At 41.2% G+C, this 26,317-nt stretch overlaps 1 protein-coding gene across 1 annotated transcript; it reads right to left on the bottom strand.

Annotated features, from left to right (window-relative positions):
* Window positions 1–22,950: 22,950 nt before the first annotated feature.
* On the bottom strand, window positions 22,951–24,443 carry TMSB15B (thymosin beta 15B). The gene is made up of 2 exons (XM_068962971.1): window positions 24,344–24,443; window positions 22,951–22,988 (listed from the first exon to the last, which is right to left on the bottom strand). The coding sequence occupies exons 1-2, from the start codon at window positions 24,441–24,443 to the stop codon at window positions 22,951–22,953; spliced, it is 138 nt and encodes a 45-aa protein (XP_068819072.1).
* Between the last annotated feature and the right edge of the window lie 1,874 nt (window positions 24,444–26,317).

Consider the following 26,317-nt stretch of genomic DNA (forward strand, 5'->3'; position numbering starts at 1 on the left):
AAATTACTTGGAAGTGACAATACCAATTTTTCTTGTTCTGTTTTCTCTGTACAAATAAGCAGTTACCAATTTTTATCCTGTTGCCCAGAACAATGAAGAAAATAATACTGCAACATATTCTACAGTTTACATGGGTGATGTCACACATATTTGACAGCTTTCAGTCAAATTGCCTTTCTGACAGTTGGCCTTTGCCTGGTTCTAGGAAGTTGGGAGGGGGCACATGATAACACTTCTAATGGATCTCTAAAACCCTTGGAGGACAGTGCTGTTTATGTTGCTAATGAAGAACAGATCCATCAGTGGAATGCTGAGTCAACTGCCATGCCTCATGCAGTTCAGGACACAGGTGTGCCATGATCAGAGCTTAGACCTCCTTGACACAAGTGCTCAGTTTCTTGCTCCTTGTACCCTGAGGCCTCCCTAAGTGGGTCCCAGCGGAGGCTACTGTGAAGAGAAGCAGAGAATAAGTAGGATGCTCCTGAGCCTGGCCAGTCAAGGCAAGGGAGAGTCTGGGTGTTCCCTGCTCCCTCACTGATGTTAATGCCTGGAAGCCAAGGCAGGAGGAGAGCTGGAACTACAACTCAACCAGGGATGGGCTCTTCCCTGTGTCTGAGAGTGTGAGGCCTCTGGAACATCTGGTGGGCCCAATGAGACAGTTCATAAACCCCTAAAGCACTCACCTGTAGAAGACCTGCCTCTATCGGCTGGGCAAGACCTAGCTGAGCACAGTCCCACCACTCTGATTCCCTCAGGTCAAGGGCTGGAAGTGTGGGCACTGTGTTTTTCCAAGGACTACCAGCCTTCTAGCCTGTGAGGTCATTATCATGGGTACTCAGGCCAGTGTCAAGGCATAGAAATTTGGAGTCCACCAAATGAAATGTCAGATCCCCTCTGCTCTCTTCATCACTGCACCTGATGCAAGAGCGCAGCAGAGGTTAACTCCACCCCTAATCATACACTGCAGGCTTGTAAACTGTCTTTGTTTTTACCGAAGACCTGTTGGAAGGAAATGTCCTGCCTTGACTGCAAGGGATTGTGACACTTTTCAGGCTAATAGTCCTCTTCAATGGACATTTGTTTAACCACTGTTTGTTTAACACTTTCTCTTGAGAATGGCCAGTGGGTAGGTTCTCCACACCTGATTTTTGGAATCTTGGGACCACCATGGAATTCCCTGGGGTTTACCTTGACTCATCAACCCATCTCTCTTTTCCTGCCCAATGGCAATATATCCTTTTCACTAAACTTGGGGACCCACTGAATCCAAATACCTTTATTAACTAAAGAGTATTTGTCAAGCAGCCTCCCTCTACAAAATCCAAGAAAGGATGCAGGTGTCCCTCCTCTGGTGTCTACTTCTCTCTGTCCTCCCACCAATCCTTCAAGACTATTCATTGTTCTTTTAATCTTATATTGAAGTAAAACTCAGACTTGATTTCTGGCCAGGACACTTACTTAGGGGGTGAGCTTGGGTGGTACTTAACTCAATGTCTCAGAGCCTCAGTCTTCTTGATGGAGAATTTCATTTGCTTGTCCTAAGAGGAAAATATAAGGACAGAGGGTGAGTAATAGACAGATGTGCATAACATATGCAGCAGAGTGCCTGCTACATAGAATCTTAAAGTGCTCAAATAAAAAATGTTTTGTGTGGTGATTTGTGTGGAGCTGGCTCCTGAAGAGTGAGGAGGGTTAAAATGTGACCCAGAAGTCTGTGACATTACAAATGAATGGAAAGCTGTGTGGTTGCCTATAGAAGGCTGTACCTGATCACAACCATGATCCATGTCATGGAGGTTCAGGGAATGGGAAGAGAAACAGCCTGAGAACTCACCGTAGGCCTGTACCAGACACTGCACTTGTCAGGCTACATCTACACTCTCATTCAGGCCTAATCACAGCCCCTCTGTAGGGGCATGTCAATAGTATGCCCTTTTTACATGTGATGATGAAGAAGCTGAAGAAGAGAGAATTCACAGTGGGCTGGGATCATCAAGTCATCTTTACAGAGGAGGTATGGTTTGAGCCAAGACTGGGAAGGTGAATAAGATTAGAAAGGAAGAGGGAGAGGGGCTGAGTTTCACTGGAGTGAGGAGGAACATCTGGCCCACAGAGCCCTGAGTTGGCAATTCTCAAAGCCACCGAGCAAACATGGCACTCCATCTGCTCCCTAGCAACTTCCCATCACACCTCAGACCTGCCTTATCTCCTCAGCTTCACTAGAGTGAGGCTCTGAAGTGAAAACTCATCCACTCTTATCTCACTGTCAGCCCTAAGCAAACAGATGGGGCCAAAACAGCCAGGAGAGCACGTCCATCCAGCTATCAGGCATCAAGTCTCACTCCCCACCCCTCTGATTGCCTGAGAGCATGAACATTAGGACTGAGAATAAGGATAGCCTCCGTACACTGGGCACTCCATCTGCCTTATCTTACTGAGTCCTCATGACAATCTCATAGACCCTCTTCCACAGAGTAGGAAACAGGTTCAGAGAGGCCAAGTCACGTATCCAAAGCACCACATCTAGGAAGAAGGACAGCTGGAGTTTCAATCCAGGTCTAATCTGACTCCAAAACCTCTATCCTTAGTCACTCTTGCTGCCGATTATAGTTTCACTGCTCAAAGTAGTTACAGAACACAAGCAAACACCCTGTTGTGTGTCTATTCCTTGTTAATGCCACTATGCAGCATTATTTGTCTCTAGAGATCAAAGGCACCACAGTTCTGAGGGGAACAAAACTTGGAAGCGTGAGGCATTCTCATTTTCCTACTCACCCATTGTGCTCTCCAATTCCACCCCAAAGAGATGTCTTTTCTCTTTTCCCAGTTCTTTTCCCTTAAAGTGTTTCCACACACCCTGCACAATTCTTTGTAGTGGTCCTTTTACTCTCAAAAGGTTCTGCATAATTGGACAAGAAATTATACGGTGACCATTCCTACAAAGAGGTGAACAGCTTCACACATAATGTTCAATAAACCATGACATACCTGTCAGGCAGGTGCTCCTGAGTGAGCGTGGAGTGTGATCTGAGGGGAGTAGCCTACCTCTCCATGGGGATGGAGTAAGGAAGAAAGACAATATAAATATGCTTTTGAAGGTTTTTGTGTACATTCTAGTTTGTTGGTCCTTGAGCAGTCAAGAAACAGGGGTAGAAGTATGCTTGGAATGCAGAACATGCTCTACTTGGGGGCCAGTGCGGTTGAGTACAGATGCCCTCTCAGCACAGCTGTGCATCAAATATGTGGAGCATGGAGAGTTGAGGAATTAAACAAAAACTGGTGAAAGAAAAGACTAGGAATAGGGTCATAGGGTCATGCCCACTCCTGTAGCCCCTGATTTGCCTTAAACCAGAGTCTAGATAGGCCATGGGTGTGAACTGCTACAGGGAAATTGAAACCCCCAGGATACAGTAGGACTTTGGGAACTGTTGAAGAAAGCAAGTGTCCAAGGGTAGAGAAGTCATGAGAAAACAGATCTCTGACAATGCTGGTGGCCATCCTCTTGAGTCCACATGGGGAAGAACCTAATTAATGCCTTGAAACATACCCAGGGAAGGGATTTCCTTTCCAAAATGCTAAGGTGATTTGAGTGGAAATTTTTTAATGTGATTTATATGAATAAGCCGAAAGACAAAAGACATGTGAATCTCAAATGTTGTTAAAATGACCTGACTGAATACTTGATATCTCTTAGGTAACTGACATGCTCCAAAACCAAAAATGGTATCGTGAAAAAAAAACAAGAACATCAAAGGAAAACCTAATATAATGTTTACTGATGAAATACCACTGTCATTACTATTTAGAGTTAGGAAGGTGATAAGGTAATTTCCTGAGAGTATTATGATTTGAAAGTTTGAGGAATATTTGGCATGAATTTTTTAAACTCTGGAAGTTAGTGCTGTTCTAGGTGGGAGAATGAGAGTAAAAAAGTAAATGAAGTTATGATGAAAATAATTTTGATGATAAAGACCCCAAAAAACAGACCTCGAGTGATAACTAACAGAATGACCATTAAGAAAGTGGTGAAAGGAAATATGGTTAGGGAAAATCCATGGTTTTCCTTATAAAAATCTCTACTAGAGCCTTGTATTCCTGTGGATCTGATAATGTGAGATAGCGTTTCCTTCAAAATTAAAGGGCTTCAAAAACAGGATAAATGGCATAGGTCCAAAAACTAGAGCACATCCTATTTTTGAGACCTACAAGTCTTTCCCATCAAGTGAGTGGCTCTGCAAAAAAAAGCCTTTGGTTTGTGATGCTCAAGTGGTCCTGAGGCAGCTCATCTGCAGGTGGTGTATCTGATGGCAGCCCTGGTGGCCTCAGACACATTGTGCTCCCAATCTCCCCTGGCAGCAGCAGGTGAAGTGTGCTGAGAATCTGTCTGGAGGTGAGAATCAACCCTTGATGGGAAGGGCCAGGAAGGAGGCATATCTGATCCACCCTCAATGATATTGTTCAGAAAATAATTCACACATAACATTTAAGGAAATGCCAAAATTAATGAGAAAGTGCTTCACAACCTGCTAGACACAGATGGACATAGAAGTGCAAAGTCAGCTCCTTGTACACAGAGTAGTGCTCCTGGAAATCACGGAAATAACTGGCCTAATATTTTCTCCAGCTCTGATCAAAACCCTCATGGTATCAGGAAAGAGAAATTGCAAAATCAGAGTCTCTATGTACAGAACACAAACTGAAATTTCATGGTATCTTACTATTAAAAATATTTAGTAAGTAACAAATTTAAAAGTTGTTTTTCGACACAATTTAGGTTTTGAAAAATAACCCACATAATACATACAAGAATTCTTGGTTGGGAGAAAATGTTACCTCATTGTTTAAGAAGCCACCATTGGAGAAGTAAATGGCAACCCACTCCAGTGTTCTTGCCTGGAGAATCCCAGGGACAGGGGAGCCTGGTGGGCTATCGTCTCTGGGGTTGCACAGAGTTGGACAGGACTGAAGCGACTTAGAAGCAGCAGCAGCAGCAGCAGCAGCAGCAGCAGCATGGGGTAAGAAATGGAACCAATAAGTGAGAAACACACAAAAATTAAAATCCATAACTTTCAAGGATATGTGATAATGCAGTCAAAGGTATTTCTTAAAATATATTTATGTAGAAATAAATTACAGAAATTGAACCCGCCAAAAAAGACTTTAGAAGAATTTAAGAAATGGGAGTCATCAGTGTGTTTTCATTCCCAATGACTAGGCTTCCTATGGTGTTTCCTCTTGGACATTTAAGGGGCAGCTAATTCTACTGTTAATAAGATTTCAATCATGAAGGGGGAAAAGCTGAATTTTATTACTAGAAAATGCAGTGGAAATTTACAGTGATGAAATCTTACTAATCATATCTGAAGAGTTTTGTTTACATCTATGAATTTAAAAGTCTTACCTGAAATATTAGTAATCAACTTCTTGCCATTTTTTTAATGCAAGGGACAAAAGACATATCCAGGACAGTCTGAATTCATATCATTAAACCACCATGTTTAAACAGCAGCCAAGAAGCAAATCCCAGGAAGTGAACTATACCAACATACTCCATAATCTCCAAAGGCCAAACTCCCAAGAAGACTGTGATTGGTGTATCCTGTGTCACACTATAACATTTTGGCCCAATGACAAGGAACAACACTCCTTGCCTACCTCAATCTCGAAGGCTCCAGATGTTAGTACACCTCCTATTGCTTCAGCCCAAGACAGTGTTCACATTTTGAGTCAAGGGTTGTGCCTCAGGATTTGCAGGCTTTTCATTGGCTGAGCCAGTCCCAAGTGGTGCTTGAGCTGCTCTGATTGGATGCTTCCAGCATCCTCACAATGCAGAGGTGCAAGTCATGAAGGCTTCCACTTCTCCAAAACGGGAGGATGTACTCTTCAGGAAAGAAAAAAAAAAAAAAAAAAAAAGATTGATCTGAACTAGTCAGAAAAGTAATTTCTCTTTCTTCCACTTTAGAAACATTGATTCTGGAACATTTTGCTTTATTTATTTTAGCACTATGTTTGGGACCTTGCTTATATTTTCAAATGATTTCTATGATACAAATAATGTCAACAAGGTTTGAATGGGGTATATTTATCCTATTAATACTATTTTCTCCAAGTCCTTACTCATCATGTGTTATTAAACATAAACTCTTCCCATATGTTGTCATGTCAGCAAACCTCAGTATAAATTATGATTGTACAGGAAGTGCCCTTTCTCCTTGATCACCTACTGAAGTCAGTTAACATATGTGCTTATTTGGCCTTAGTCTCTTCAGCATCAATTCCCACTGTCTCACTCTTTTTTAAGATTTCCTGTGTTTCAGTCATCCTTGAGTTTTACCAAGAGTTCCTCTCATCCAAAATTTTGTTCCAAGTATGTAAGACCACCCTGGGGTAAAGAGGTATTTACCTGCACATCATTTGGTGATAGTTTTCCCTAGTTTCCTTGGAAGTCAATGTTTTGGAATATTTTCATAAGATTCATATAAAATTCAAGCATATAAGTTATCTTACCATTCCAGTGGCTCATCTGTCATAATGGCCCCAAGACAGTTTTGAGAGGTAATGGCAGAACAGAGTTCTACACTGGACCAAAGGAAAAAGGCCTTTAGAGCCCTCCTTGATCAGGAAATGGCCCCCTTCATAGACATACAACTCAGAGTGGTTAAGCTCTCTCTAGTATCCAGGCTTGCCCAAGTCTTACTCCTGAGTTTGTGGGTTTCTGAAATTTAAAGACTTGCTGTATTGTCCCTTCAGGACAGTGCTGTCCCTTTTCTCAAGGCTTGAAGAAAAGTTTTGATTTCTGTAGGTTATCCATCATTTGTCTCACTGAGTGACATCACTTGACTGAGTGACATCCTTTTGACATTTAAACATTCTAATCAATAGGAAAATTTTAAACTTATTTTACAAGTAGAAAAATGGATACCAAACATAACAGAATATACTTAGTGTTTAAAGCAAACTACAATTAACATTTTAAAGCATTTATAAGGACTGAATTGAAAGCGTATCTCCCGTCATTACTGAGATGAACAGTGAGAAACTTTTTGAAAGTAAATACAACTATTCAATCTTCAAATAGTTGAGGACAATCACATGAGAGCAGTCACCTTGTTTTCTCTTAAGTAGTCATTAGTGTTGGAGAAGGAAATGACAACCCACTGCAGTATTCTTGCCTGGAAAATTCAATGGGCAGAGGAGCCTGGCAGGCTACAGTCCATAGGGTTGCCAAGATGTGGACACAACTGAGCAAGTGAGCTCACCAGCAGTCACTACTGTTCTCTTCTTTATTATTGTTATAGGAGTATCTACAAAACATTGCTTATAACCAAACAACAATTTTACCAAACAGAGAAAAGCCCTATGTGTACACTGCTAATTTTGAAGCAATGTGATATAAAGTGTACTGGGAACCATGAAAAAAAGAGGGAGCTACAAATAGAATACTGATACATACCAGACAGATCAACAGAAGCATTCAGCCAGCCCACAGATACATGAGAAGCAATAAATAATTGCTGCTTTAATTCACTAAATTCTGAAATAATTTACAATGCAACAATCACTAAATGATACATATTATGAAAAAATCAAGTTTATCACAGTTGCAATTGATGTGAAAGCCTTGATTTATCAAAATTGATCATTTTAAGTAAGACTTTCCATCAACATTCTATGCTTGCATGGGTTAGAAGAATTAAGAAACTAACTACACCACCCAGTAAGCATCAAACCACTATTTATGTGTGGAAAACACCAATGTGCTCTTAATATAATGGAAGCGTGAGGAGATATGCCCATCTATAACTCAAAATTCATGTCTTATATGAGTTGTATTCATTCTCCCTAAAATCCTATGCTGACGTCCTCAACATAGTACCTGACATGTGATTGTTTATGGAGATACAATCTACCCTAGAGGAATGAAGTTCAACTGTATTCATTAGGATGCCCCCAATCCAAAAAGACCTGTAGCTATGTAAAAAGAGGAAACGTGGACACAGAGACTCTCACATAGGAAGGAAACTGAACAAATGTAGGGGTGTCTTTGCCACTTTGACAAGAAAAGGTGAGAAGACTGGAACAGACGCTTTCTTCATACCACTCTGAAGGAATCAAATCAGCTGTCATCTTGATTTGGACTTCTCACCTCCAGAAATGTGAGACCTTATTTATGTGCAGTTCAGTAAACCAATCTCAGGCATTTTGTACATTAGCCCAGGTGACTAATATGATATTAAATCACCACAATTAGAATCATTTAAGCAATTCAGCAAAGACAGTGCAGGCAAAGAATGGCACCTGATACCATCCCTGTTACCAAAGCTGAACATCCAGGAAGGGATGTACTCCATGGCCGCCCGAAAACTGGCTTGAACTTAGGACAATGAACATTTTGAACAATGGCTGTGGCTCACTCAGGCTGGTCCCTGATTGGCTAATTCAGAGCAGAGTGGCCATTGCACTTCTCTGATTGGACGTCCCATCATCAGAGGGGAATATCACTAAGGTTGTCATTTACAAAACTTGAGTAAAGCCTGGACAAGAAAAGAGACAGTTCACCTGAACAAGTTAGAGTAAACCATTCAGTTAGAAGATTAAGATTTTTATGAGTAGATTAGAATCTGTAATATTTTTTTTCCTTAAAATGATTTAGTTATTCGTTCACTATTTTTAAATCCACACTTTAAATGGATTCCATAACCGAGGTAATGGAGGAAAGAGTTTTAATGGGGTACGTTTGACCTATGGATACTATCTTCCATGCATTGATTATTATAATTTGTTGATGAAGCGGTGAAGGTTTTCCCTCATTTCCTCTTCACAGTAAACCACACCATTAGATCGCGATTGGGCACTAGCTTCCCTGCTTTCCAAAAAGGCCCACTAAAGGGTATAATTAGGATCACTACTTCCCCTTCCACCTCCAACAACAATAACAAAATTCTAATTTTCTTTTTTTCTTTCTAGATTTCTTATGTGTTGTCCTCCCTTACACTCCCAGTCTTTACTCTCTAGACCAATTATGCTGCATCTGTAACATCTTTCAACAGTGATCCTATTGCATTTCTGTATTTACAAACACAAAATACACAAAGCATGATAGCAGTGTCTTAGTGTATTAGATCTCTCAGAATTACTTTTCGCAGCGACCATATCTTTGGGACCAGCATGCAAAAATAACCTTGGTAATGCATTTCTGATTCATAGGAAGGAAAACTGATGTTTTGAAGCAGGAACCATTAGCAACATAGACATTAACTTGTTTTCTGAAGTCACTCTTTTCAAATGGTTCACAGTTGTTTCTCAGAAAAGGCACCTGTCTCTGCACAGAGTTTCCACTTTGGAAGTTTTTTCTGAGTGGATATAATAATTTCTAATTGCTATGCAAAGCAAGGCATGCACAGGATTTCATGGTTGATTTTAACAATAGGTTGCTCTTTTTTTTTTTTTCCTTGAAAATCCTTCATTTTAATTTTCACCATTACAGAATAATAATAAGAAATGAACTTCTTGAAGGGGCTTATTTGCCTAAATTCTTTTATTATTGATCTCAAAGAGAGGTCTGGAGGTAATCCCGGCCCCATTCATACTTGCAATAGTCCATTAACACTCTCTAGTATCAAATCCTGCCCTCATTTTATTCTTCAGCAAGTGGTGCTATGTATGAGGTATAACAATTTAGTTTTGGTCTCTCTGAAGAATGAGCACTGAAATCTTTGAATTTTGTAGTCTATATAGCTATTATCTCATTCTTTGCATAACAGAGACATCCTCCACATGTTTCATCATCCTAGTCAAAAGGGTTATTTACAGATTTTTTAAATGTTCAAATGAAATATTTCACAAAATGATGAGCTTCAAAGCAAATCATAAAAAATTTTAAAGGATTGAAATCCCACAGAATGTTTTCTCTCAACAGATGTCATAAGTTAGAAACTTGTTTATCAAGGAAACTAATAGAAAATTAGCAACATCTTTAAAATCCATCACTCCACATATAGGAAGTTTACACAAGTGAAATTCAAATAAAAATCCTCCTGGACCACAAAGAAAAAAGAATGTACAAGCAAAGCCATGAACTTTAACATGAACCTGGCCATTCAAACATCTAGAGGTAAAAGGAGATACTGTAGGTTTTATATTGCTGATAATTCTCCTCTACATTGCTGTAAGGGCCTGAAGACATGACCCGCTCTGGATTCACGTCCTTAAATCTCCATAACTAAATATAAAGAAAAGAACCAAAAAAGAACTGGCACAGTACCACAGTTCCTTCCCCCCTTAATCTCCAGTCTGATTTTCATAGAAAGGCTATTATCTCTTGAGTTCTGGTCACTCAACCACACTTTGAGTCAACAGCTGTGGCTCACAGGCTGCCAGTCCCCCATTGGCTGTACCAGTGGAGATAGATGCTTGAAGTGTTTTCTCTGGACTTGCTCTGATGGATATAAAATTGCAGGTCATGAAAGTCTGTGTTTTAAAGAGCAAATGATTCTTTGCTAGAAAGTAACTGATTAGATACATCTGTATGAATTTCTAAAACAATTTCAAAAACCAGGGAATTAAAAAATTGAAATGTGTGTGAAAATTTTGTTTTGCCATTTCTGTACTATATATCAGTCCCCATTTGTATATTTAAATGTTTGATTAACTGGGATATGTTGAAAATAAATAAATCAACTGGGATATGTGAGAAATGTATAGTAGAGGTAGTGGATGGGTATATCAGTTTCTTCACTTTAACTATTGCATATTACACATAAAATGCTTCTGAAGAATTCCATAGTACAGTTTGGGAGAATGAGAATAAAATGGAACATTAAATTAGTAGGAAAATAATTTAGCACTTATAGAACTCTATCTTGACAGGCCTAGAGAAAACACTACAACTGGGATCAAGGAAAGGTTAGAATTTTGTAGTTCTTCCTAGCATTTGTCTCATTGTTTGGCTGAGAGTGACATCCTTCACAGATTTCTACATCCATATCCAGTGGTACTGACAAGGTCTTTTTAACTTTAAAATTTTTTATGGATGTATTTATGAGTTACAATATTATGTTTGTTCAGGTTTACAACATACTGATTCAATTGTTTTATATATTATACTCTGTTGACACTTATTATTAGATAATTGTTGTATTTCTCTGTGCTGTACAGTGTATCCTTGTTGCTTATTTTAAAGTTCAAAATGAATAGTTTAAAATAAAATAAAATATTACGTTCGAATGAAATCCATAGTAAATTACAAAGGACTGAAATTGCGGAGTGCGTTCTCTCTCTCCAAGCATGTAGTAAGCTTGAAATCAATCTTTTAAAAAAGAAATAGGAAAATCACCAACTACTTTGAAATTCAGCAATATATCTATAGAAAACAAAAGTCAATGCACTAAGAAGGAAGCGCAATGGACATTAAATTCAGTAAATATTATCATAAGCATTAGCAGTCAAATACTTGAGGTAGAAGAAGGAGTCATCTTATTTCTCTTAATTGCTGAACATCCTCCTCTTATTTTGATTTGAGGAGCTAGAGACATGTCCCACAACAAGAAATGGATGCATGTGTGTGTGCTACATCTGTTCTGTCGTGTCCAACTCTTTGTGATCCCATGGACTGTAGCTCACCAGAGTCCTCTGTCCATGGGGATTATCCATGTAAGAATACTGGAGTGGGTTTCCATCCTCCTCCAGGGAACCTTCTCCACCTAGGGATCGAACCTGGGTCTCCTGTGTCTCCTGCATTATAGACAGGTTCTTTACCACTGACACCACCTGGGAAGCCCCAAGAAATTGACCAAGGGATAGAACAGTCATAAAAGTTTCAGTCATGTCTGACTCTTTGAGACCCTATAGACTGTAGCCCACAAGGCTCCTCTGTCCATGGGATTTCCCAGGCAAGAATACAGAGTGGGTTCCTATGCCCTTCTCCAGGGCATCTTCCCAATCAAGGGATTGAACCTGTGGCTTTTACATTTCCTACATACACAGGCAGGTTCTTTACCACTAGCTCCACCTGGGAAGCCCCAAGAAATGGATGCCTGTACTTCAATCGCCATGGTTAAAAGCAGGTGCTTGAATGGAAAAACATCAGGAAAATTATCACCCCACCTTCCCGCTCCATCTCTAGGCTGAGTGTCACAGGAAGGGTGTTATTTGTTCAGCTCTCCTCACTTCACCATACGTTTGGCCAATTGCTTTGGCTCATGAGCTACCAGTCCCTCACTGGCGGCTGCTATGGAGACTGTGGCTACATTTGCCATCACTGGACAATCCCATCATCCATGCAACACTGAAATTCAGTCAAGATTTTTGTTTTTAAAAAAAGCCAAAAGTTCTAGGTTGAAACCAAACAAAAAAGAGAATCAGAGAAATCTGAATTATGTAATTTCAGAAGACATGGTGCTTGATTCTAGAAATTTAGAATTTTCTAAATTTACACTCTATCTGAGTCCTACTTTAAGCACGTAGCTGAACTGGGATTGAAGGAATAGAATGGGTAAGTGATTTTTGTACCTGCTACTGGTGGTGTGGTAGTAAAGAATCCATGTGACAATGCAGGAGACACAAGAGACACGGGTTCTATCCCTTGGTCAGAAAGATCCCCTGGAGTAGGACTAGGAAATGGCAACCCATTTCAGTATTCTTGCTTGGAAAATTTGGAGGAGACAGGAGCCTGGTGGGCTCCTGTCCATGGAGTTACAGTTGGACATGACTAAGTGACTGAGCACACACACACACTAACACACACACACCACACACACACACACTGCTCTTTGTGAGTGTATGCATGCTACATTGCTTCAGTCATGCCCAACTATTTGCAGACCCTATGGATTGTAGCCCACCAGACTCCTCTGTCCATGGGATTCTCCAGGCAGGAATACTGGAATGCGTTGCCATGCCCTCCTCCAAGGGATCTTTCTGACCCAGGAATTGAAGCTACTTCTCCTGCAACTCCTGCATTGCAGGCAGATTCTTTACTGCTGAGCCACCCGGGAAGCACACACTGCTCTTTATCCGTTGCTAAATGGCAACCCACTCCAGTACTCTTGCCTGGAGAATCTCATGGACGGAGGAGCCTGGTGGGCTACAGTGCATGGGGTCGCAAAGAGTCGGACACGACTGAGCAACTTCACTTTCACACCACACATAAAAATCTCTGGATGATACTCCTATATCTAGGTGGGAGAATGAAAATGAAAAAGGCCAATGAAACTTTTATGGGAAGAATTCTGACCATAAACGTTCCTAAGATGGCTGACTGACAAACCACGAATAGAAATAACCATTTAGGAAAGTGATGAGTTGCAATGGGTTAAGAAAAGTGCGCGATTTTACACTGAACAAATGACACAACCAACACATACTGAAGCCAAGTTGATGAGGTTTTTAATGTTTTCCTCGGGGTAGACAGGTTTTAAAGATGGAAAGTAGGGCATATGGAGAGAACCCAGAGTGGATGTGGCTCTTCATCATTACAGGTCCTTTCCCTCCAAGTGAGTGGTTTTGAAAAGAGTCGAGTTTGTGATGTTCAGGTGGTCCTGAGGCAGTTTATTTGCAGCAGTTGTATCTGATGACTGACTTGGTGGCCTCAGACATGGCGTACTTGCAAATCTCCTCAGGCAAGAGAAGACACATAGCATCTGGATCTCTCCACTGGTGATGGTGCCGTGCTTGTTGGAGCTAGCCAGGTGCCTGGCCTCTGCAGCTATCCACTCAAAAATATCCTTCACAAACGAATCCATGACGTTCATGGCCTCGTGGGAGAGACTCAGGCCTGGGTGCACTTGCCTCAGCAACCTGGGGAAATAAGTGGTGAAGCTCGCGAAGTTGTTTGGATGGCGGCAATGTCCATAACTGTCTTCTGCTTTGCCTTCTTTGGCTCGGCATCATAGGGCTCCGGTTCAGAGGGCTCTGTTTCTGAGGTCTCCATTTCAGAGGGCTCAATTTTGGAAATCCCGGTTTCTTTGATGCCTTGGTCTTCCACAGAGTTCTCAGAGGATGTCTGAGCTACATCGAAACCTCCAGTCCCCACAGCTCAGAGTGAAGGACAATGTGAGGTTTAAAGACAGTTGGCCGATTTTATAAGCCCTGCTTTCCCTATGTCACAGACATTGTCCATATCTGATTGGATAAAATGCAAGGCAAGGAGGCCCGTTACTATGGCAGCCCATGTCACTTGTTTCTGGATCCCCCACCCTCCAGTTCCAGCCACCTTGCTCCCCCATGTTTAACCCCTAGTCAGTCAAACTCAGTGGTATCTTTAAACTTTCGGTGACCTCCACCAGATAATCTTTGAACGCTGCCCCATGTAGGAAACAGTCATCCATTCATCTCAGCTGAATTATGTCTACTATTGATGTATAAGAACTTTGAAAGATGTCACCAAAGTCACCTAAGTTGAAAAATGAAATAATCAGTTGGAGCTTCCTGAGAGTTGACCTTCATAACTCAAGCTCTGGCAGGCATCAGAGTGACTCAGGTCACTTGGTAGCCATTTACTCCAACACAGATTCTTGTCCTTCTGATTGACCTACAGAGGCATGAGCAGAATGTCCTGGCTTCCTCAGAAGAGTGCTCCTGAGAATCACAGAAATTAATTGACCAGCTTTATCTCCAAAAATTATCAAAACCAATGATCAGTATGAAGAGAATCACAAAATCCCATTTGCCAAATACAGAACACAAACAGAAATAGGACTACTTACACAAAAACACTAATAGTATCTAACATTTTGCAAATTTTAAACTGCTTTCTTTAACATTATTTAGGCCCCCCAAAATACCACACATTCTGGAATTGATTAATGATTTATAGTGGTTATTTCTCAAAAAATGATCACTCATTGCTGAGAAGCCATCAGGGTAATAGAAAAGAATTTAAAAAGAGAAAAATAAAATGCCTAGGAATAAATTACTTAAGGTGGTGAAAGACCTGTACTCAGAAAGAATAAGACCCTGATCAAAGACATTGAAGACAATACAAACAGAGGGAAAGGTCTACCTTGTTTATGGACTGGAAGAATTGATATTCTTCAAAAAAAAAACCATGCTATCAAAGCCAATCCACATATTCAATGCAATTCCTATGAAAATACCAGGGCATTTTCCACAGAACTAAAACAAACAATTTTAAATTTTGTATGGAAAGATGAAAGACCCTGAATCGCCAAAACAATCTTCAGGAAGAAGACCAGAACTGGAGGAATCGAGTTCCCTGATTTTGGACTAGAACAGAAAACTACAGTAATCCAATCAGTGTAGTACTGGCACAAAAATAGACACATGGATCCATAGAACAGGAGAGCTCAGAAATAAACCTATGGGCTTATGGTCAATTCAGTTCAGTTCAGTCTCTCAGTCATGTGTGACTCTTTGCAACCCCATGGACTACAGCACACCAGGCTTCCCTGTCCATCACCAACTCTCAGAGCTTACTCAAACTCATGTCCATCAAGTCGGTGATGTCATCCAACCATTTCATCTTCTGTCGTCCCTTTCTCACCCACCTTCAATCTTTCCCAGCATCAGGGTCTTTTCCAAGGAGTCAGTCCTTCACATCATTTGACACAATATTGGAGTTTCAGCTTCAGCATCAATCCTTCCAGTGAATATTCAGGACTGATTTCATTTAGGATTAACTGGTTGTATCTCCTTGCCATCCATGGTCAATTAATCTACAATTTAAAAAGGCAAGAATGTACAAATGGAGAAAAGACAATCTCTACAATAAGTGGTGCTGGGACAATTGGATAGCTACATACAAAAAAGTTAGAACATTCTCTAGCAGCATATACAAAAATAAACTCAAAATAGACTAAAGACCTAAATATAATACATATGTTATGTAGGAAATCATTTTAAGAAACAGAAGCCATTAGATATTTCAATGACCTGTATTTCTTTCACATTTGTAAATTCAGAAATTGAATGAACACATCAGTTTAAAAAAAACAACACTAAAAATAACCACAATTGGGTTTTGAGGGGATAACTGGGACCTCAAACGTCTCTGATACACAGGAAATCTAGGATGAAGAAGGAAAAGCAGAGTTTGATGTTGAAGATTGGAAAGAGGAGTAACACTAGTAATTATTCACTTCAGTTGATGATTGAGGAAATAAGAGAGCCTAATGAGAAATCACCTTGCAATGTTGTGGCTTATCATAAAGGCAAAATAAGGGAAATAGCTTCATGGCTTAAATAACAATTGCAAGTCTCAACTCATGGATAATGGTGTTGATAGGATAGGCATACCCCATTCACAAACCTTTTCAACATCACCGTTGTTTATGGATTCACTTATAAAGAGGACCCCAACACAGCACAGAAGTGCAACAAGAAATTCAGGAATAAAACTCATTTCACACTTCCTAGAATCACAGGTTTCTACCCTAATTCATTCAGCTGATCTAATGTCATTATTTTCAGCCCTTATTCTCTTATTTTTGAAGTGGAAAACCTTCATGATTTGCAGCTTAAAATCATAGGGATGGTGAGAACATTCAGTCAGAGAAGCTTAAGTCCACATTGAATCCATGTCTGCCAATGAGGGACTCAAACTGGTAGCCACAGTCACTGAGCCACTCTACAGTGAGGTTTTCCTAACTGAACCAATAACAGTCTTTCTGGGGTGTTCAGGTCTGGTGACAGCAGGGCAACAAATATGATTATTTATCTACTTTGACAGTAAGCTAACAAGTATGATTATCTATTGTTATATGAAACTAATCAAGGTCATTTAAATATTATATAAGTATTAGGAAATGGCCAGATAAAGAATCTACCTGCAATGCAAGAGACCAAGTTTCAATCCCTGGGTCCAGAAGATCCTCTAGAATAGGAAATGGAAACCCACTCCAGTATTCCTGCCTGGAAAATTCCATGGACAGAGGAGCCTGGCAGGCTACCGTCCATGGAGTCACAAAGAGTCAGACATGACTGAATGACTAGCACTTTCAACATCTTCAAGTATTCTATATCTCCTGTACAAAATGCTAATGATTGGGTCACTTAAACAACATTCATTTATTCTCTCATACATGTAGAGGCTTTAGGTCCATATCAAGGTTTCATCTCAGTTGGATCTTATGCAAGGTGTGAATGCATAAGGGACCTCTGTTCCTGGCCCCTCTCCTTGGCTTGTAGATAGCTGAATACTCCCTATACCTCCCTACATTTTCTTCCCTATGTGTATGTATCTATGTCTGATTTTCACTTTTCATATGGATATAACTCATTTGAATTAAGACCTACTGTAATGAACATATTTGAATTTGATTACTTGGTAAATGAACAGTATGAAAAGGCAAAAAGATAGGACACTGAAAGATGAACTCACCAGGTGGGTAGGTGCCTAATATGCTACTGGAGATCAGTGGAGAAATAACTCCAGAAAGAATGAAGAAACAGAACCAAAGCAAAAACAACACCCAGCTGTGGATGTGACTGGTGATGGAAGTAAAGTCTGATGCTGTAAAGAGCAGTATTGCATAGGAACCTGGAATGTTAGGTCCATGAATCAAGGCAAATTGGAAGTGGTCAAACAGGAGATGGAAAGAGTGAACATCTACATTTTGGGAATCAGCTAACTAAAATGGACTGGAATGGGCGAATTTAACTCAGATGACCATTATATCTACTACTGTGGGCAGGAATCCCTTAGAAGAAATGGAGTAGACATCAGAGTCAACCAAAGAGTCCAAAATGCAGTACTTGATTGCAGTCTAAAAAATGACAGAATGATCTCTGTTTGTTTCCAAGACAAATCATTCAATGTCACAGTAATATAAGTCTATGCCCCTACCATTGATGCTGAAGAAGCTGAAGTTGAATGGTTCTATGAAGACCTACAAGACCTTCTAGAACTGACACCCCAAAAAGATGTCCTTTTCATTATAGGGGACTGGAATGCAAAAATAGGCAGTCAAGAGATACCTGGAGTAACAGGCAATTCGGCCTTGAAGTACAGAATGAAGCAGGGCAAAGGCTAATAGAGTTTTGTCAAGAGAATGCACTGGTCATAGCAAACACCCTCTTTCGACAAGAGAAGAGTCTACACGTGGACATCACCAGATAGCCAATACCAAAATCAGATTGATTATATTCTTTGAAGCCAAGATGAAGAAGTTATATACAGTCAGCAAAAACAAGACCAGGAGCTGACTGTGGCTCAGATCATGAACTCCTTATTGCCAAATTCAGATTTAAACTGAAGAAAGTAGGGAAAACCACTAGATCATTAAGGAATGACCTAAATCAAATCCCCTACAATTATACAGTAGAAGAGACAAATAGATTAAAGGGATTATATCTGATAGAGTGCATGAAGAATTATGAACGGAGGTTCATGATGTTGTACAGGAGGCAGTGATGAAGACCATCCTCAAGAAAAAGAAATGCAAAAAGGCTAAATGGTTGGCTTACGAGGCCTAACAAATAGCTGTGAAAGGAAGAGAAGCACAAAGAAAGGGGAAATGGAAAGGTACACTCAAAGAATAGCAAGGGGAGATGAGAAAACCTTCCTCAGTGATCAGTGCAAAGAAACACTAGAATGGGAAAACAATAGAATGAGAAAGACTAGAGATCTCTTCAAGAAAATTAGAGATACCAAGAGAACATTTCATGCAAAGGTGGGCACAAAATAGGGCAGAAATGGTATGGACCTAACAGAAGCAGAAGATATTAAGAAGAGGTGGCAAGACTACACAGAAGAACAATAGAAAAAAGATCTTCATGATCCAGATAACCACGATGGTGTGGTTACTCACCTAGAGCCAGACATCCTCGAATGAGAAGTCAAGTGGACCTTAGGAAACATCACTACAAACAAAGCTAGGGGAAGTGATGGAATTCCAGTTGAACTATTTCAAATCCTAAAAGATGATTCTTTGAAAGTGTTGCACTCAATATGCCAGCAAATCTTGAAAACTCAGCAGTGGCCACAGGACTGGAAAAGGTCAGTTTTCATTGTAATCCCAAAGAAAGGCAATGCCAAAGAATGCTCAAACAACCACACAATTGCACTCATCTCACACACTAACAAAGTAATGCTCAAAATTCTCCAAGCCAGGCTTCAACAGTACGTGAACTTCCAGATGTTCAAGTTGGATTTAGAAAAGGCAGAGGAACCGGAGATCAAATTGACATCTGTTGGATCATTGAAAAAGCAAGACAGTTCCAGAAAAACATCTATTTTGCTTTATTGACTATGCCAAAGCCTTGACTGTGTGGATCACAGCAGGATGTGGAGAATTCTTCAAGAGATGGGAATACAGACCCCCTTGCCTGCCTCCTGAAAAATCTGTATGCAAGGTCAAGAAACAACAGGTAGAACTGGACATGGAACAACAGATTGCTTCCAAATCAGGAAGGGAGTACATCAAGGCTGTATGTTGTCATCCTGCTTATTTAACTTATATGTGGAGTACATTATGACAAATGCTGGACTGGATGAAGCACAAACTGGAATCAAGACTGCCAAGAGAAATAACAATAACTTCAGAGATGCAGATGACACCACCCTTATGGCAGAAAGTGAAGAGGAGCTAAAGAGCCTCTTGATGAAAGTGAAAGAGGAGAGTGAAAATGTTGGCTTAAGACTCAACATTCAGAAAACTAAGATCATGGCATCCAGTCACATCACTTCATGGCAAACAGATGGGGAAACAATGGAAGACTTTATTTTGGGGGGGCCTCCAAAATCACTGCAGATGGTGAATGCAGTCATGAAATTAAAAGAAGCTTTCTCTTAGGAAGAAAAGTCATGACCAACTTAGACAGCATATTAAAAAGCAGAGATATTACTTTGCCAACAAAGGTCCAAGGTCAGGGGCAGTGGCTGAGAGGAGCAACCCCACATCCAAGGAGCAGTGGCTGCATGGACACAGGAGGGCCTAGAGGAGCTACTCCATGTTCAAGGTCAGGAGGGGCAGCGTTGAGGAGATACCCCTCATCCAAGTTAAGGAGCAGCAGCTGCACTTTGCTGGAGCAGCAAAGAAGAGATACCCCATGTCCAAGGTAAGAGAAACCCAAGTAAGATGGCAGGTGTTGCAAGAGGGCATCAGAGGGCAGACACACTGAAACCATAATCACAGAAAACTAGTCAATCTAATCACACTAGGACCACAGCCTTGTCTAACTCAATGAAACTAAGCCATGCCCGCAGGGCAACCCAAGACGGGCGGGTCATGGTGGAGAGGTCTGACAGAATGTGGTCCACTGGAGAATGGAATGGCAAACCACTTCAGTATTTTTGCCTTGAGAACCCCATGAACAGTATGAAAAGGCAAAATGATAGGATACTGAAAGAGGAACTCCCCCGGTCAGTAGGTGCCCAATATGCTACTGGAAATCAGTGGAGAAATAACTCCAGAAAGAATGAAGGGATGGACCCAAAGCAAAAACAATACCCAGTTGTGGATGTGACTGGTGATAGAAGCAAGGTCAGATGCTGTAAAGAGCAATATTGCATTCAGTTCAGTTCAGTCACTCAGTCGTGTCTGGACTCTTTGACACCCCATGAATCGCAGCACGCCAGGCCTCCCTGTCCATCACCAACTCCCGGAGTTCACTCAGACTCACATCCATCGAGTCAGTGATGCCATCCAGCCATCTCATCCTCTGTCGTCCCTTCTCCTCCTGCCCCCAATCCCTCCCAGCATCAGAGTCTTTTCCAATGAGTCAACTCTTCGCATGAGGTGGCCAAAGTACTGAAGTTTCAGCTTTAGCATCATCCCTTCCAAAGAAATCCCAGGGCTGATCTCCTTCAGAATGGACTGGTTGGATCTCCTTGCAGTCCAAGGGACTCTCAGGAGTCTTCTCCAACACCACAGTTCAAAAGCATCAATTCTTTGGCGCTCAGCTTTCTTCACAGTCCAGCTCTCACATCCATACATGACCACTGGAAAAACCATAGCCTTGACTAGATGGACCTTAGTTGGCAATGTAATGTCTCTGCTTTTCAATATGCTATCTAGGTTGCATCAATTCATAGGCACTCAGCTTTCTCTGTAGTCCAACTCTCACATCCATATATGACTACTGGGAAATCTATAGCTTTGACTAGATGGACTTTATTGACAAATAATGTCTCCGCTTTTTAATTTGCTCTCTAGGTTGGTCACAGCTTTTCTTCCTCCAAGGAACAAGTGTCTTTTAATTTCATGGCTGCAGTCACCATCTACAGTGATTTTGGAGCACAAGAAAATCAAGTCTCTCACTATTTCCATTGTTTCCCCATCTATCTGCCATGAAGTGATGAGACCAGATGCCATGATCTTACTTTTCTGAATGTTGAGTTTTAAGCCACCTTTTTCGCTCTACTCTTTCACTTTCATCAAGAGGCTTTTTAGTTCCTCTTCACTTTCTGCCATAAGGGTGGTGTCATCTGCATGGCTGAGGTTATTGATATGGGGTTAGGGCTTCAATATATTACTTTTTTGGAGGGGAGATAATTCAGAATTCAGTTCATAGCAACTGTGCTCAGCAGAAACACCAAAAATACTTGGTTCATACAGCAGTGAATTCTGTTCAGGACAAAAACCAGACCAGAAGTTCTGTGTTGCAGCTCATTAGCAGGTATTAGATTTCTGAGCTGAGGCCCAATGAAAAGTGTGATGTGCTTAGTAAAGCAGGTGTTAGCAAGTGTCTCTTCTCCCTTCCCATCCAACTCTACCCTTTCATGTCCCCTGACTTTAGTTGAAAAGCACTTTCGAAAAAGCAAGAAGAGTCCTATCTAAAATTCCAGCCCTTATACACCTTAGAAGATCAAATCAGGCCCTGTGTTTTCACTTCCTCATTTGTGCGACAAGGGGGCTACTCCACGTGACCTCTTCTCCCAAGGTTCTCTATCTCTAGGATTCCAACTTTCAGGAAAAGCACTTAGCATTCCTGTTGGGAGGCACACATATTGAATAATATCCTACAAACTGAGAAGGAACTTTGAGACCAAAAGAACGAAGTGAGCAATGCCATAAAGTGCAATTATGAAGTTCACTGTGGGTAACTAACATAAGGCACAAGGACAGAGTCGACAGATAATCCAGAGACATTTGCAGCTGCACTGCACACTGACTGTCACAAAGGGTACCAGAGAATTTAAAGGGGCCAAAGTTAAAAGTAGAATCTGACTACCAAGAGAGAAGCACATGTGCACCACCTGGAATCAGGGTTCTTCCCCCCAGGGGTGTCATGACCATTAACCATCTATGTCAGCAAAAACCACTCTTGCAGGTTTCATATTAGATGAAAGCAAAGGCAAAGGTTGATAGGGTACTCATCTGGCTTGGACTCACTTCTTGTAAATTAGGCTAAAGCTCAATCATGAGAAAAGGTTTGGGGGAGGAGGTTTGGACTGTGTGGACAAAGATGGAACTGACAAAATGAAGTCAGTGTGTATCAGCCACACAATCCCCAAGTCAGGACCTACTTGATCTGGAGAGAGGAGGGCCTTTCCCATGTGCCAAATCTGCTAAAATAGCTTTCCTGCACTCATTTTATTTGGCTTAAAAGTACCCTTGTATAATTTCATTCCTTAGAAGACCACCAGAAATGAACCACAGGAGTCCATGATAAACATATTGGTTATGTTTATTATTTTACTGCTTCATTAGAAATGAAAATAAATTGTGAGAAGATGCAAAGCCATGCAACTTAAGGATAATAAAGCAATAGAGGGAATCATTGTAGAAAGTTAAAAGCAGCTTATCCTATGAGGAAGCAAAGACTACACACACAAAAATCATCAGTTGTGAGATTATTGACAGCATCTTCCTGCTGGAATTTATGCACCAATAGAAGTTTTAAGATGAGGGACATTGGTTATCCCTGACCTCTTAGCCAAGGGTTATGGGTGAGAAGACAATAGAAGATACCTAAAATCTCTACAAAGTTTTGCCAAAAGCAAGACACTCAAGCGATGCTGAAATTTGCTCTTGCAAGGAGGTCTCCATTTTATGAAGTTTGAGCACACTCTTTCTCCTGCTGGATAGCTGGGTAAAAACCAAACACACAAAAAAATTATTATGAGGGTACTGTCCTAAGATTAAGTTCAATTTCTTCCAAAAGAGCCCTTTGCCAAATCATTGGAGGCTGCCATAAGAAAGAAAGTGTTAGTCGCTCAGTGGTGTTCAACTCTGCAATTCCATGACCTGTAGCTCTCCAGGCTCTTCTGTCCATGGGATTTCCCAGGCAAGAATACTAGAGTGGATTGCCATTTCCTTCTCCAGGGGATCTTCCCAAATAAGGGACCAAATCTGAGTCTCCCTCATTGCAGACAGATTCTTTACTATCTGAGCCACCAAGGAGGCTGCCATACCTTCTTTAAATTTAGAATGCCAAGGCACTAACCACAAATCCCCAGTCAGGTGGTGTGTGTTTGTGTGTGTGTGTGTGTGTCTGTGTGTGTGTGCCAAGTAATGAACCAAACATTTGTTAGACTCAACTGTAGGTTTCTTTTTCCCCATTTGAGAGGTATATATATGCTGTTGCCATTTTTTCCATAGATTACTCTGAGACTGAGGGGCAAGCGAAGCATTTTCTTCAGATTTATCTATCACTATATGATTAGGAAGATATGCCTTCTCAGACAATCTTGACTACCTTTGGAACTTTTAGATAACGATACATGACAAAATGTTTCCCTTGGCTTGGAGTTTCTCCAGCAGCCTGCAAGTGGGGAGAGCCAAATTGATCCCTTGATCCCTGGGAAACCTGAGTATACCCAATATCTAAACTGATCATCTCACCTCATCCTGTCGTCAGGTAGAGAAGGCCAAAGCCATAGTTTGCATGGCTCATTAGGGATGAGATAAAAGTCCTAAAACACTAGACAGAAAAATGACAAATAGCCAAAATTGGACAAAACTCTTATATTTCTAATATTATGTCCAATATTTTAAGATTGGTCTTAATGTGGTTTTTAAGAATGTTCCAACAAAAATCAGTTGTTGTATTCCCTCAATACTACTAAGGCCAATTTTGCAAGGACTACTTATATAAGCAATGTAAAAAGGCAACAATTTGTTATTTTCTAATTTTACATTGGGCTTCCCTGGTGGCTTAGAAGGTAAAGAATCCATCTGCAGTGCAGGGTTTGATCCCTGGGTTGGGAAGATACCCACTCCAGTAGTCTTGCCTGGAGAAGTCCTCCGATAGGGAAGCCTATTGAGCTACAGTGCATGGGGTTACAAAGAGTCAATCACGACTGAACAACTAACACAATGTTACGTTAAATAATTGGTACCCTATTGTTTACTTTGCGGCAAAATTTACTAGAAGCATGCATTTACCAAACCTATTAATTTTCACCATTGTTTGTCTCAAATAGAAAGTCCCCATGACTTACTTTCCTTTGAGGGAAGAGTGTTTTTTTCTTTAGTATTAGTTTTCTTCAGTTTGGACTTGTCAAACTTCTCCACTTCAGACAAGTCTGGTTTATCACTCATCTTGATGAAAAGACTGGAAAAAAAAAAAAAAAAACTAAAAAACTTACCTGGTAGAACAATTATCATACTAAGGAATAAGAGCCAAAATTCTCACATTTAATGTCAATATGTATTTTACCTGCTGATTTTCAAAAGGCAAACAGCAACAGATCTTAGAAGAGTCATGTTTTTATTAGAACTTTATTCCGCATTATTATCCCATTTCTGAAGACAGTAAATGCCATTGAATCAAGTGCACTAGAAACAAAGATGTTCTAGAAGCCAGGAGCCAATATGTCTGACTCTTAAAATCACAGCAAAGGTAAAATGGAGGTGATAGAAAGACATGTACAGATAGGGACAGAAGAAAAAATAAGGACTGGGTTTAACCAAATAATGAATTTGTAACAGGAGATAGCACTATTTGAGTACCTTCACTTTGTATTCAATTACTTTCAAAGGGGGGCATTTTTCTTGGGGGGTTCGGGACCAGCACACAAAAGTAGCATGAATTGGACTAGTTTCTTTCTATTTCATCTGCCCAAAGACAAGAGACTAAGGGGCTACAATAAGAGGAGGGATTAAATCCAGTCAAAACTAATTACATGTCTCACAATAGCTCCTTGTGGGACTGGTTTATAAATGCTGTAAGATGGAACGGCTAATTATGATCAAACCAGGAAATGCCACAGAATGGGGTAAACCAAACAGAGCTGATTTTATTTCACCATGTTTTCTCATCAAGAGGAGAGAGGAGGAGATGAAGCTAGGAGGTGAGGTGCCCAGTGATCATTCTGGGTTTGTCCAGAGAAGACAATAGGAGACCTCTGAATCCAAAAAGCAGAGCTCTCCTGTGCGTGTATGGGCTCACCCCGGTGGAATAAGACACTTCTAGTGCTCAGACGAGAATGGAGAGGCCCCCAAGCAGCCAGACATCCCGAATATGCCTCCCCTCCGTCGTGGTCACCCTAGGACCCTCCTGGACAAGCGATCGGCTGCCAATCTCCAGAGGTGGGGAAACAGGGACTTTAAATAAAAAATAACAGGGATCGCCTCATAAGCCACGTTGTTAGCAGCAATTTGCTTACATTTTAAAATAACTATCATCATTGTTGGGAGCCCAATCCAACCTAGCAGTCACAGGAGGGGAGGGAGCGAAGCGCCAGTCCCAGAGGGCCCATTCCGAGTCCCAAACTCCTCGTCCCCTCAGCCTCGGACCTACAGCTGCAGTGGACAGCCGCTCCTGGGGCTCCCGCCTCGAACCTGCCAGGGACCATCCCTAGAAGGATCTAAATCCCGCTCAGAAGGCGGCGCTGCGAAGACAAAGGCGTGGACTCCCCAGGAGGCGGCACTACAATCGCCCGTCCTAATGTCCGCCCCTCCAATTCCTGCAGGCCCGATTCGCCAGCCCCGCGGCCGCCATGCCCTCCTGTCCCCATAGTCCTCAGGCTCCGGAGGGGCCACACATCCTCACCAGAAGGCTTGAAGACCAGAGAAAGGTAGACGGCTGCACTGACACCGCTTAGCACTCTGGACGAGGTTAGCCTTCCTGCGTGGAACCCCTCAGTTATATGGTGCGTGTCAGGCTCCGCCCCAGTTCTCTTCGATTGGCCAAGGAATCCTAGACCCACCTCCTCGCCCCTTCCACCGCTTTAGCCTTGCTGGCCTGAGTCCACTATCTGTCTTCTACTCAAGACCTCACCCCAGTAACTGGGTGTTAAAAACTTCAGTTATTATGAGAAACGTTAATGTTTCTCATTGCTGCCCTTAGAGCATTCCTCTCACACATCCCACAGCTCATGTCACCAACTAGCCTGCATTGTCATCATCAAGCAAACTTCAGTTCTCCTCTCCTTTATTTCTCAAGGATTTTAGCTACTGCACTAGGTCACTCC

The sequence above is a fragment of the Capricornis sumatraensis genome, chromosome X, assembly GCF_032405125.1.
Source record: "Capricornis sumatraensis isolate serow.1 chromosome X, serow.2, whole genome shotgun sequence".
In the NCBI taxonomy this organism is placed as follows: Eukaryota; Metazoa; Chordata; class Mammalia; order Artiodactyla; family Bovidae; genus Capricornis; species Capricornis sumatraensis.

Coding starts and splice junctions, on each gene's coding strand:
- TMSB15B (XM_068962971.1), bottom strand. CDS start 24,443: ATGAGTGATAAACCAGACTTGTCTGAAGTGGAGAAGTTTGACAAGTCC. Junction 22,989..24,343: donor CACTCTTCCCTCAAAGGAAA/GTAAGTCATGGG, acceptor GTTTTTACCCAG/CTATCCAGCAGGAGAAAGAG.